The sequence below is a fragment of the Patiria miniata genome, unplaced genomic scaffold (genome assembly GCF_015706575.1).
Source record: "Patiria miniata isolate m_02_andy unplaced genomic scaffold, ASM1570657v1 HiC_scaffold_27, whole genome shotgun sequence".
NCBI lineage: Eukaryota > Metazoa > Echinodermata > Asteroidea > Valvatida > Asterinidae > Patiria > Patiria miniata.
The window spans coordinates 4,209,451-4,223,360 of NW_024037066.1; the positions used below are offsets into that span (position 1 = coordinate 4,209,451).

The 13,910-nt window shown below is 38.7% G+C and overlaps 1 protein-coding gene across 1 annotated transcript in view; it reads right to left on the bottom strand.

The window, feature by feature from the left end:
• Positions 1 to 11,128, bottom strand: part of LOC119734387 (band 7 protein AGAP004871-like) — a 31,991-nt gene extending 20,863 nt beyond the window's left edge. Inside the window, exon 1 of the mRNA XM_038207882.1 lies at positions 10,737 to 11,128. Coding sequence (XP_038063810.1) covers positions 10,737 to 10,821 — 85 coding nt within the window. The 5' untranslated portion in view covers positions 10,822 to 11,128. The remainder of the gene's footprint in view (positions 1 to 10,736) is intronic.
• Positions 11,129 to 13,910: the final 2,782 nt, after the last annotated feature.

Here is a 13,910-nt window from a genome sequence, read left to right on the forward strand (position 1 = left end):
AGAAAAATGGACCAATCATTCACAGGAAAGGAACAAATAATGTGAATCATTCATTTGAATTATGAATTTGTCATGCATTATTTATGAAATATACTCACATTTAATATCTTTGGAAATTTAGCTGAGACTACATATTTATTTGAATGATTGAATTGATTATTTTTTTTTAATCTTGTGAGCATGAACTGCAGTCTTGACAAAGAGAAAAATAACCCAATAAATGTAGTTGATAAATGGGCCCATTACAATGTACATGTTACTGTGCCACTATAAAAATGTCACTCCCTACATAAAAACAAGTGCGAGTGCGCAATGCTCCGATGACAAATTGAGACAAAGCCCGTATTCCAAAAGCTTTCATTAAGAGTACATTTACTGACGAGGGCATGGCATTCAGTCAATTAGTCAATTATTTTTAGTCAATTATTTGTGGTAAATTTTCGAATTCAGGGACAGACAGACAGACCGACACACCGACTGACCACCACGTGACATGTACATGTAGAAGATCCTGTCAGAGCTTAAAACGTTCAAGACTGAAATATTACCGGTACCTGTTCATGTTTCTGTAAGTAACATGCAGTTCGGCAAGGAATCCAAAACCTCTCGCCCATTTGGAAATATTATCATGCCCTAGACTGCTTTCTCTGATCAAGTGTTTCAACATATTTTCAAGCCGTCTGATTTCCTCAGACTTAATAAATACGATGGATCGCGGGTCTTAAGACGGATTTCATCAGGGCCTTAGACAACAGTTCCTGTCCCTTGGGCTAACACCACTCAACCAATGCAAGGCAATATCCGGACCCGGGCAACATTTATTTACTTACTTTTCTCTCAGCCTTTTTTTTTTTTGCTTCCCTCCTTCGGGTGACCATTTTAGAAGAGAGCATCTTTCCTAACTATGCTCGCTGCTGTCGTTTGCTTAGAAGAAATGGGATTAAAACTGCGATTTGCAGTTTATGGAGAACTGTTAACCAGAGGTAATTTGCCTCTGTGGAGTTATCAGGTTTTCTATGAATAATAATAAACTGGGAGGATCATTACAACGCTCGTTTAAGCTGAGGTTCAATGTGAATTGCATTTGTGTAGTCTTCTTTGCGAAGTACACTTACATGTATAAAGTACAATGTACAAGGGATTTGATTAGCTGCTGTCATTGTTGTGTTTCTTTCCCATAATATGATTGGCCGAGCCACATGAAACCAACTTGACCCTACGAGGTCATCATGTCAGAATACTGTCACAATACTACACTGGCCGATTTCTGATGCTACACATGTACCTAATGATGGCCTGTGTTTGAACAAGTTAAAGCCTTTTACAGGTTTGGCTTGGGGAGCCATTTCTGGTCATGTGACCTGGTTCAGTCAAATAAAATCAATCCATAATTTACCACTTTTCTTAAGGAGTGCGTTCGATTACTTCCCCCCGCGCTTACTCATGCAAGCGTGACAGCGTTCGATTTACCTCTCACGTGACTTCTCGCGCTTACTCGAGCCCGGCCCAAGTAACCAACTACCCGAGCCAGTTACTTGGGTAAGTATGCCATAAGGCCATGCAATAAACATGGCTGCCAACGTGGCATCCGACGGGCGCCTCAGGCTGTGTCCAAAACGGGCTTCCAGAGCTACGGCTACGTCTATTGTCAGCGCGTCCCCGCATTTTTTCAATGGGCGCAGACTATAGACCTACATGTAGCTCTAGACAGTTGATTCATATGCAGCCTCAGTGTCATGTCAAAGTTCAACTTTAACACGAAACTTTACCCGAAACCGTTCGTTTATTTAGCTCCACTGCGCATGTCTGCCATCACGCGAGGAGCCAGGCGCGAGTAAGCTGGGGGAAGTAATCAAACGCACTCAATCTTAATTAATCAATGGTAAGACGTTCTATCTTTATTAATAACACTTGTTTTGCCATATCTGTGCTCTCCTCTAAAAGCTGCAAATAGAATCCATCACAAAGAAATTTCAAGTCATGGTTTCATACCATTAACATAAAAACTAGTCCCCTCCAAAGTAAATAAGAAAATTGCAAGTCTTTGATGTACATGTATACCGTAGTGCTAGCATTTACGTCGTGGGTTCTTTTCAACTGTCCTTGCTACAACTTGAACTCATAAAACAGTTGTTAAGAGAATTTAGGTTTTAGATAAACATACAGCGTGTACCCAAAAAAATGTCCCTCTCATAGACCACACAATAATTACTAAAATCAAGTTTTATACTCAATTAAGTTTACATATTTAGAAAGCCCACTTAATTTTGTAGTTCCTGTGAAAACTTCAAAGGTATCGCTTCATTGGTTTTGAATACACAGGCTTTTATGTAACAGCAGTGCATTCTAGCCCATTCCAAGTTTGATTAAAAGAAATGCACACTACAGACATAACATACCTTATTCAATGCTACACTTTTAATTCAACAACTGTGTTGTTGTTTTTATTGAGTAACTAAAGTCAAGTTTATTTACTTTTTAAATGAAAACTAATCAAAGTTTAGTTCCACTGGTCATGTTTGCTGTCACAGGGTTTGTTCCACTTATGGTTTGTCCTTCAATGTCCAGCTTGTAAACCTTTATTGTCCTCCTGCACGTCCTTCCACCTGCAAACTTGGAATGGGCTAAAAAGCACTGCTGTTACATAATAGACTGTGTATTCAAAACCAATGAAGCGAGACCAATGAAATTTTCACAAAAGTTACAAAATTAAATGGGCTTTCTAAATCTGAACACTAAATTGAGAATAATTCTTGATTTTGGAATTAATTAAGCAGTCTATAAGAGGGACATTTTTTTTGGGACACGCTGTACAGCGGAATTTGAAGTTTTTACAGTTGTCCCACCACCCATAAGCTTATATTTCACTCCTTAGTATTTCATTTGTGTTTTAACAAGATCAGTAAATGTCTCGGTTGCTCTTAAAAAAACTCATCAACTTTAGCCACACGAAACCCATTAATGACATAATGAACGCTGATAACATGTCCACCGCACCGCCTAATGTCAAAATATGCAATTTGTCAGCACGGCCAACGATCGACGGAGTGGCCACATACTAGTACTCCTGTGGTCTGGTATCGGTCTCCCCATGGGAGGTCTTATGCTAAACATATCTATTGACGTCAGCTGCGGAATTAGCTGAGGTTATTTTTAAGTCCCTGGCACTCTGGGTAGTTGGGGAGCTTTCTTCAGCTCCGGGAAAAATAGTCTCCTCTTTTCTTTTTTTTTTACGCTTTTGATTTCTTTTGTTTACATTTTTTTTCACAGAGGCTTAAGGTTGGGGGAAAAGAATGTGAACAATCCTTGAAAAGTTCCCAAGTGTTCAAAATTTGGAAATTGAAGGGGAGCATTTAAGAAAGTATTTTGATGAATTCTTTTGAAGAACAACATGCAATGCAAAGAGTATATGGGTACCTGTGAGGTTAGAGATGGTTATTGTGATTGATTCTCCATGTAGCTGCTAAAAAAAAGGCCAGTTGTAGTCTGGATGCTGATAATAACCCAAGCAGAAGGCAAGAGATAATTATCAGCATTGAAAGTCATATTTTTCGAAACAACACTCTATATTATGGCATGTCTCTCTCGCGAAGTAGTCTTAAACAACTCCTTATAATATTGACATTGGCGCTCACGTACTGCGTGATGTGGCACAGAACGCAGCTGTGCCGGTGCTTTATGAATTTAGGACTATAAAATACTGACCCACTGGTAGTATTGCGCAGGATTGTAAAACGTTATAGGCACCGGATTTTATGAGTCCAAATTTCATACGCCACTGAAAAAGTGTTTAAGACCAGTAAGCCAATCTTTATCAACCGTTTAAAACTGGCTAATGATGGACTCTCGACCAAAACGTACTCTTTTCTAGGTATTTACATGTATGAGTCTTAGTTAAAATGGTTATATCAGAACATTGTACCTGTTATTATTAACATGTACCAGAACATTAACTACATGAACATACATGTATGTACAAACTTTGTCAAAATTGTGGACAGACTTGTTAGTTGTACATGTAGATCACTCAAAGTTCAAAGTTAGCATGAATTGTTTTGGATGAATGAATAAATCATGTTGCAGCAGTGATAATTTGAAACTTAAATTGTGCCAAACATGTTTGTTTCAAACAAATAAAACTTTACATGAAGCTTGAAGGCAATACGATCTCCACAATACATTTTGGAGTATACTATTTTAAATGCACAGATTGGTTACAAGCTTGAAACTGAAGACTTCTCTATAAGCAAAGCATAATTTTCCCAGTGAAACATTCTGCAGTAATTTCATTCCCAAATCCAGCATGGTTCGCATCAGCCGAGTTCAACGGTCGGCCTTTTCAGTATGAGAAAAGTCCCCGCATGCGAGTCCTCTCACATTGGCATTCAAAAACTATGTGAAAAATAATAAAAAATAAAATTCCGGCCTGCCCTTATCTTTTTGATCGGTGAGCTCAGCGGATCCATCAGCACGAACCAGCAGGCCACATTCGTTTCTCATCCTTTATTCTCCCGAGGGGGTGGGGACATGGGAACAGGCATTTTGCGCCGGTATAATTTTTTTCTCCCCGACAAACAGAAACGCCGCCATCTGCCCATGTCTGACTGTAAACTCTCGGTCGACAAAGAAAAATAAAAGCCAAGCGGTTTAAGAAAACATTGAAGAGAAATCTGGATGTAAATCTGGAATGATTCAACAAAATCTGGAGGGAATATTTTGGCAGGGGTGCGATGAAACGGTTGATCTATTATGCCAATTTGCAGCATTCCTGCGAGTTTGACTGTTCTTGTTTTGATTCAGTTGCGTTCTCAATCACTTCAGTTATTAGGTCTCACCATTTAAATAGAAAACCAGACAACTACATACATACATGTATGTACAACTGTAACTTTATTGATTTTAAACACCGCTTCATAACTACCTGAGACAGTTTATCCATTCCTATTGGTCAAACCTGTCACGTGGGTGGTTTTAAACGGTTGATAAAACACCGACTGATTTTAAACACTTTTTCAGGCACCGCTGCGTTCTGCGCCACATCACGCAGTAGGCCTACGTGGCATGCGCGCACTAATCTCCATAGGGAGATTTTTTAGTACCACTCGCACGAGGCACATGCCATAAACATAGCTAGAGGGGTGTTCCACAAAACATGAAGTAAAATTGTTCAACAAAATTGTTGGAAATTCATAATTTTTGACTTGTTTTGACTTTTGACCAAAAGGTATTTATGAATGGGAATAAATATGTGCTTGGCTGGTATTAAACAAGTAAGTTTAAAACTGTCTAGGTCCAAACCGCACCAGGCCCCTAGCCGGTTTTAAATGTACTTGCTAATAGAACCGGCCAAACACATTATTTACTCCCTTATTTCAAAACTTCTGTTTCTTTACACAAAAGTTGGCAAAACTTTAGTGTTACAGCTTTTAAACCAAAAAATGTCTCGCACATTGTTAAAATCCTGCTTGATGTGTTACTAATTTTAACTCACTTGTCCAGTGTGGAATATTGTAGCAGGAAAAATAAGAAACAGCCCAACAACCCAACAAACAATCAAAAACCTGATAAAAATAGAACCCAATTTTTTACACAAAACATTTATGACAAACTTGAATAAGACACATCACAAATTCCTTGACAAAACCCTGAAACATTCCTCCGATACATTATCGCTGCTATCGCGACAACATGATGAATCGCTGACCTATATGGAGTTGACACTTTTACAACAAAAAGTACAAGTCATCTATTAATAATTTCCCGGCGAGAAATCTCGTGAAGTGATGTGACATGTTTTGAATACTCGCGCATTAATCATGATCACCCAAATAACATTTAAGTGCATGTATGACATATGTGCCATTAACATGCTGGACCTGCATTGACAATGATCACACTCACAGCCAAACCAAATTACTATTTTTTTTGTCATGAGTCTCAGACAGGTTCCTGCATGTTTGTCTAAATCCGCAACAAATCCAACACCTGCTTTTGCGGTATTTTGATGAATTCAAGAGCCAAACTGCTTTTGCCGAACTACTAGCACAGAGCCCGAGGTATCAATTTTCTGAGGAAAATTACCTCTGCTTTTGATTTTCCACAAAGTCTAGGATTTGGGCAGAGTAGTGAGATTACCAAGGAAAGGTAGTACGGGTAGTTAAGGTTACATGTAAAGTACATGTAATTCTTGTATCGTTATTCGTTGGACTTTTTTCTACCTAGGTAACGGTATCTCAAGTAACAGCTCATAATTGCAGAAACAAACACAATGGTTTTGTCTCATCTCTAATATTAATTGCAGACAAATACATGTACATGTACATGTACATAGTTTTGGCCCAAGACGGAAGTAATCGATAGTGACTGTTGTGGAGCATTGACAGTGATTGTTGTAGAGCGCCCTCGCACAACTGTTTTTGACAATACAATTTTCTCTCACTAACGTCTTGGGAATATCTCAGCCATGGGGGCGTTGCTGTTTTATGTAAACTAGACCGTTGGTGTAAATATTAATACATGTACCTTGGAACAACATGGCGGCTTCACGCATCCAACTACTCATTCTATAGTCGCATGGGGTGTATTGCTACGTTGCATATCTGAATATATGCGATGCTTGATCGTCAAACTTCACAGTTGAATTTTGCGTGCATATTCATATGATGCCCGTATGTTAACAACTGCTGCATGACGACCATAAACTGCCTGAAAAAAGCTTAGCGTTCAGAGACCATCAGCATTGGACGTTCGTCATCGCGCGATGGACTATAAACCAGTCTTAATGATCTTGTTGCGATCGCTGATTGGTTCCCTAGGAAAGCCTAGGGAGAAAATAAAGCAAAAGTTTAACTGCCACTACCGAATTTCCAAGACGCTATTGAGAGCAGGCAAGCTGGTCTAACCATGCCGTTAGATGGCGCACTACTTCCAACTGAATGTGAAACGAATTTACGCGACAGTGCACGATGCACTATCGATCACTAGCGTCTTGGCCAAAGACTAACAAATGCACAGCCATTTGTAAATGAAAGCAAATCAATGACTACATGTAGGTGGATATACGTACGTAGCCCAGAAGCCAGCACAAGGGTCCACCAATATCTTATTTAATAATGTTTGTACTTAAAGGTAATGCTAATCTTGTAATTTTCAAAAATGGATGGATTTGGGGGCTGGTATTTTATAGCCAATAAATGTATTTGTTACACTGACCTGTTTAAAGTTTTGTATTCATAGATGCTGGAAAACCAAGAAAAAAATGCAGTTCTTGTACATGTACATGTAGTATGCTTCCTTGACCCTACTTCAGACTAACTTCGGTGCAATTTTATAAATGTCAGGGAATTGTCAGGTCAGGGAACCACACTAGCTGGCTTGTACCCGTTCACGGATGCATAACGGATTGCGAACAAAATGTGGACTAACTAAATTTGGTAAATTGAGGGCAGTGTTGGAAAAAAAAGGCTTTTTTTTTTCCAACGATGGTCGGCCAACCATTGTTGGAAATTGATACAAAATTCCACTTTTCTTAAAAATGACGGGGGAAAAAGTGCCATGATTTCATAAATAACATATATTTTATGAAGCATGTTATTGCTTTAGGATACATGTACCGTGGTATCTGGAATATTGTCCCTAATGTACTAATTAATTAACTTTAATTTCTATTTGCAATAAAACAAATAGAAATTCAGAAATCAGACTTGTTCATTGACAGAGTTAATGTTTTTGTCTAGTTTTGTTTGTCTTCTTTACAAATGGGCCAGATATGATCTATCAAGCTCATGCCAACATTCAGAATTCCAACACACGGTCCGCGTGAAAATCCCGACTCTCGTAAAGCAGTCCACATTTTTTCACCCTCGAATGTTGTAAATCAATGTTCTCTGCACTAGGAATCATTAGGTAGAGTGCACTGGGAATCGTTAGGTAGAGAAATACAAAAGCTTTCTGACGAAGCTTGCATCTTGGAAAAGCTCAGGCCGAAATGACTTGAAATGTATCCATGTTGCGCATCACAATTTGTGACTGTATGCACTGGCGATAACAACTGTGTGTAATAAAAGCTGTGCTGTCAGGGGGGCAGAGGAGTGAACTCTAAAATAATGTGGCGAGTCTCGCAAATTTCTTTCAGGAAAATGGAGAGGAGACTTTGTGTTCAGAGTGGAGGAATGAAGACCAAAGATGCTCTCATTTGCTCGCGAAGTGAAATGGACAAAAACAAGGTACATTGTTGTACAACTAAGCAACAACCAACAAACTCCTCAGCATGAAGTAAAACACTGCTATAACGAACAAAAACATTTGGCTATAACGAACACCCCCTTTGGCTCCTGAAATAGTAAATGTTATTATAATACTATGCGAACGACCACTACATTGTACATGTATACAAAAAAATTGATGTTCGTTAAACTTCGTTTATGTTTTTATGTTTTTTGTGTTTTACTGTACGTAACTATTTGATTCTTGGTTTCTAATTCTTTTAGAACCCTACTTTTTAAATACATTTACTGTACAAACAGTTGTCTTTTATTGTAAACCATGTTCAACTCGGTTGTTGGTTGTGAGTCATAAATGTTTTTATATTTAAACAGATTTGAACTGAATCGGATGAAATGCTTATTTTTTTTTAATTACAGAGTACCAGTTTACCACTTGCACCATAATGTCACAGAGCAATATTTTTTTATATCCACCCCTGGTTGACAGTAAATCATATTCTGTGTACAGCCTGGTGTGTTTCGCATCAGGCCCTGCGACTATACAAAATATGACATATTTATTCTCGGGGCCAGAGTGACACATCACAGATGCGATGACTGGAGGGGGGCCACCGGAAAAACATAAGTGAGAAAATAAACACCCGTTGGAGAAGATCAAAGTGGCAGATAGCCCACAAAAAAAGTGTTAACTGTAGACATTTATGCATCGTTGAAGCAATTTTGGTTGACAAGGTTAAGATCTTAGCATTTTGTTTGACTTTCCACTTTCCGTACATCATGTGCATTTACAATCTTGAGGATGTGTTACATTTAGGCAATCTATGGGCAATCAGTTCCAAGAAATCACCAGGAGCGTCTGGGAAAATTCTTTATTCCCAGGTGAGATGTTCCGAGGAATTTCTATAGATTGCTGGAAAAATACACTTTGTTTTTTCCCAAGGGTTTGCTTAGGTTGAGGATGCCCTCTAGCAGAAAATATAAAACAAAACCTTAATGTGAGTGGGGTGACCTGCCATTTTCCATTGTGCACCCATTCACAGATGGGTCATTCTTTAAATGAAGGGTCCAAAGTGTGACATTTTTCCTGTCCCTGTTACCTTGGTACTTTGTAATTTGCCATTCAAGTATCATTAAGAATGACTTCAAACAATTTTTTATTTGTTGGGTAGGACATGTTCAGTGTACGTAGATTGCTATTCATAATCACTCTTGGAGGACGACTGCATTAAGGAGCGCATCAGAAAATTTATATAAAATCATAGACACCAGATGTAACAGGGACAGGTAAAAAGTGGACCCTAAATCTGAGAATGACCCAGATGCATTCATAAAAAATACTGTCCACTACATGGCAAACTCACATGTACCGGTACTGAAGTAGTGACTTAATTAAAAGTGGGTCAAGCACACTCGACAGTGCTCGTGCACTACATGTAGTTTAAACACAACAGAGTCAATGTGGTACATATTCATAAGCTTTTCCTGAGTGTGAACTAAACAACAACCTGAAAAGTTCCCTCAGGAATGCTTACAATCAACTACATGTAGACATGTACATGTACATACATGTACATGTACATATACTTCATGTACATGTACTACATGTACATGTACTACATGTACATGTACATGTAGATTCATTTTTTTGACATGTATGGTATGGTAGTTAACCATTCGCATAATGAATATAACATGGAGTCAATTTCGCTGTATTTATAAATCAGTCAATATCCAATCACCAGGTTAAATAGACAGATTAAGGCCACATGTACATGTAACATCCCCCTCCCTGGCCTCCTTCCCCTCCCTCCCCGCCCCCCCAATTGTTTTCAGAAATTCAATAAACATTTCAAAATGACACATTTTCCTAACACTAAGATAGAGATATATCCCAAACCAAACAAACAGCAGGTCATAATTACTGGGTTTGTTATTTGTAACAACGTTTTGCACTTCATGGTGTACAAGCTGTAGAAGAAATAAAATAAACAAACTTTAACTCTCCACATAAACACACAAACCATCAAAACAATTATTTTGCATCATGTGTATTACATTCAGAACTGAACACTATTAGTATTACAGGATGAAAATGATGAATTCTCCACAGATGTTTGGAGAATATTTCACATATTTTCTTTTCAAAGTTTCAAAGGTTTATGCACGTTTTTTTTTTTTGAATTCCCAGGAGTTAGTAAAATGGCTTTTGAATAGGATATATAAAAAACAGTTCAAAGAATTCTTTTTGCAAAACTTTGTCAGCATATTAAAACAACATGTTTTACGTCGGAAAACATGCACAAATTAATATTACATTGTATTGCAGACAAATTATCGAACAGTTGAGTTAAAAACTGAATAAAAACCTACAAAATGCAACTTGTTCTGATGTACATGCACATCCGAAGCAAAACTGACGGGTTTACGCTTAGAAAAAGATCTACATTTCTTGAAATGAATTTCAACATTTTATTTCGCCCCCGAACCCAAGTTCAAAAACTTCATATTTACCACTACCTGGTACAAAAAAAAATGAAGATGAAGTCTTCCTTTCTCCCTTGCGGGTGAAACTCAGGTGATCGCTCCTTCCACGCATCTTGGCCGAAACCCAATCCACTAATCAAACTCGATAAGAGATCCTCCAAGAAATTCTCAAGACATGGAGTTATATAGTTCCGAGACGGGAGGTGTTACCACGAGAAATGAAATTGCGGGATAGATGTCATATTTTCGGGAGACAGTCACAAATTTGTGGATGAGATGGCTTGTTTGTGGCCATGTATCTTTCTGCTTGGATGTGAAGATGCGGTCGTCGTCGTGGCTATAATGTGCATCACCAGTGTCTGCCAGACTCCAGCTTTTCTACCAATTAGATTAGGTGGAGAGTTGGTTTCAGACTGTACCATTACGGCGGGGGAGGAGTGTTGGGAAGTGGTAGGCATAACCCATTGTGATCAAATCGGACCAACTTCGTCGAGTATGATTTCTTTAACGCCTGTGGAATCCCGTGGTCATGAACTTGAAGGTAATATAAGACAGTTGGCCGGGGTTTAACTGGAGTCAAATCGCGGTGGCGATGACATATGGCGAGGGGTCTGAAAACCATTCCCACCCACCCACCCAAAGAATAGACCAGTTCTATATGTTTACAATGTTGCCTCTCAAGACCGACTGTATTACTTTATCATGGGGTTTTACATCTGTCTTGCTATAATTTGTGCCTCAAGCTGTTCAGTCTTTGAGACTCCATTACACTCACGACAAGGTTCATAACCTTTACAGTTCTCTTATTTTTTCAATTAGTGAAAGGAAAGGTGATACACTGATTTGAACTTTTGAAGGCTGAAAGGAGGGGGGGGGGAGGATGGTGAACACCAAAAGAATTACATCAAAATTTTAAAACTAAAGAAAAATGAAACAAAATCTGTCAGATTCAAAACCAGACCTACTTGATTTCTATACGCGGGATGGATAGAGAATAGCATTTGGTGATGTGACTTATTAATTGACTCTCTCTCGAGCTGTCACAACCTGATTGAACTGCAAATTTACCGAAGATAACACATTCTGCAAACCATAGGAGTGAGAAGCTTTAAAGTAAAGCATCTGTTTAGTTCCAAAATTGTTATTATCATTGCTATTTCTCCCGCATAATTTCGGTCCATTTTTGTGGGCAATTCACAACGCGTAAATTGAATCAAATACCAAATTGGGAAGCTATTAAGTGAATTGTTAGCACGGATGGTTGCCATCTTCAAAATCTTGAATAGATTACGCTTTTGAAGTGAAGCTGCTTTTTTTTTTTCGTCAGAGCTTTATCGGATTGGAATGCGGTGCTTTGGACTGCCCCCCTCACCCCCAATGAGACAGGAATTTGGACAACGTAAGCTGAAGGGTGACCTTAAAGAAATGGCTTACAGAGAATTTCTGGCGAGGTAATTTGTTGCTAATTTTAAAGGAACCCCAAGAAACCAGCCTTATATTTTGAAGTCACTCGTAGTCACAGTTACTTCATATTATTTATGTTGATATGGTAAAGTTCAAGTTTGAGTGTTTACATTGTACACCTTCAAAATTTAGAAGATTTTTTTTTTAAATAAAGGGGTCACTGACTATATTCATCAGGCTATTCATAAGATGGAATTTGAGATGAAGGCTATAATTTTAATCAAACTGCCTCATATTGTAATATAAGAAACTCAATTTAGAATTCTATCTTTTTTGAAATGCTTACAAAGGTGAATTTAATAATTTTCTTCTAGTCAAAATCCAAGCATTAGTCGTAAAGGTTAGGAGTTCAGTTTTTGTTCTGGAAAGAGAAACAGTAATTTTTCATTCGAGCTTGTCAATGGGGCCTCTGGTGGGTATGGGGTAGACAGGGCAAGTGGTCCCAAATTTGGCAACCCGGTTGCTTAGCTACTTGGGAGGGGGTGGTTTCTAATTGACAACTGTTTCTGTACCCCCACAGATGCTGTTTAAGCATCGATCATGTTTAAATTCCTCTCATACGTTAGTTTGGTTTCTCTAGTAGGAGCATCTGTCTGGCCTGCGTCCCGTCTCATCTCGGCTTGGTACGCTGTGAAGTAACCCTTGGGATAATTCTCTCAGGAACTGCTCTGTGTGTCTACGTGGGGGGGGGGGGGGGGGGGGGGGGGGGGGGGGGGTCACGGGTGTTAGATAGGAAAGTTCAAGAAACTTTCCCTCTCTGCATATACATGTATATTACACTCTGATATACTCATGGCGATGACATGTCACGTTTCTACACATCTAATCATTCGCAATCATTTGGTGCTCCCTTTAAGCTTAATTTGAATATTGGTCACATGGGTACTTTGTGGAAGGAAAAACGGGAGGTTGAACTTCATTTACGTGAGTCACTGAATCAATCACGATTTGAACTTCAGTTTTTAAACATTTTGATATATTTGTGATACTGACTTGAGTGCACAAAATTCTATCAAATCTGCCAATGTTTTGGATATTCACATGGGCAATGTGCCAAAATTATTGACATCATTTCTGTAAGAATGGACCAAGTTCTGAATAGCAGAGAAGAATCTTTTGAAGCAGTTGAGTTAAACAATCCTTCTCCTTCTTCACTTTTAACGAAAAAATTAAAGCAAAAATGTACTGATCGTCAAAAGAGTGGAATTTTCCAAGAAATAACGGAAACATTTTCAAGTAAAAATTCAGCCACCTCTAGCAAAATTGAAAGAACACAGGCCAACCAGCATACTCAAATGCTTATCTGACCACGATCTGACAGCCAGCGTGAGCAACCACTCAAGTAAAATGCAAGTAACTCCACTCCACCTCCCAATAACCTGCATGTTTTGACAGAAAGTCAAGCCCCCATTAATGCCAAATTGACTGCTAATAGGAACCGATGGAATGTTAATCAGGTTTGTAGACTAAATATGTTTGCTTTGTAAATTCCAAGATTGCCATAGTGTATCAAGTGCTGTCACAATATTTTGCTCTATCAGACTGTGAAGGCCACTGTTGGCAAGGGCGCCCTCTGTTGACAAGATTAAGAAAGCTTGGGCTAAGGAGTGTTTGGAATGAGATGTACAATTCATCTCTGTTGACAAGATTAAGAAAGCTTGGGCTAAGAAGTGTTTGGAATGAGATGTACAATTCATCTCTTGACGGGACCAAAATGAGACTTCTGACAGGCTGTGA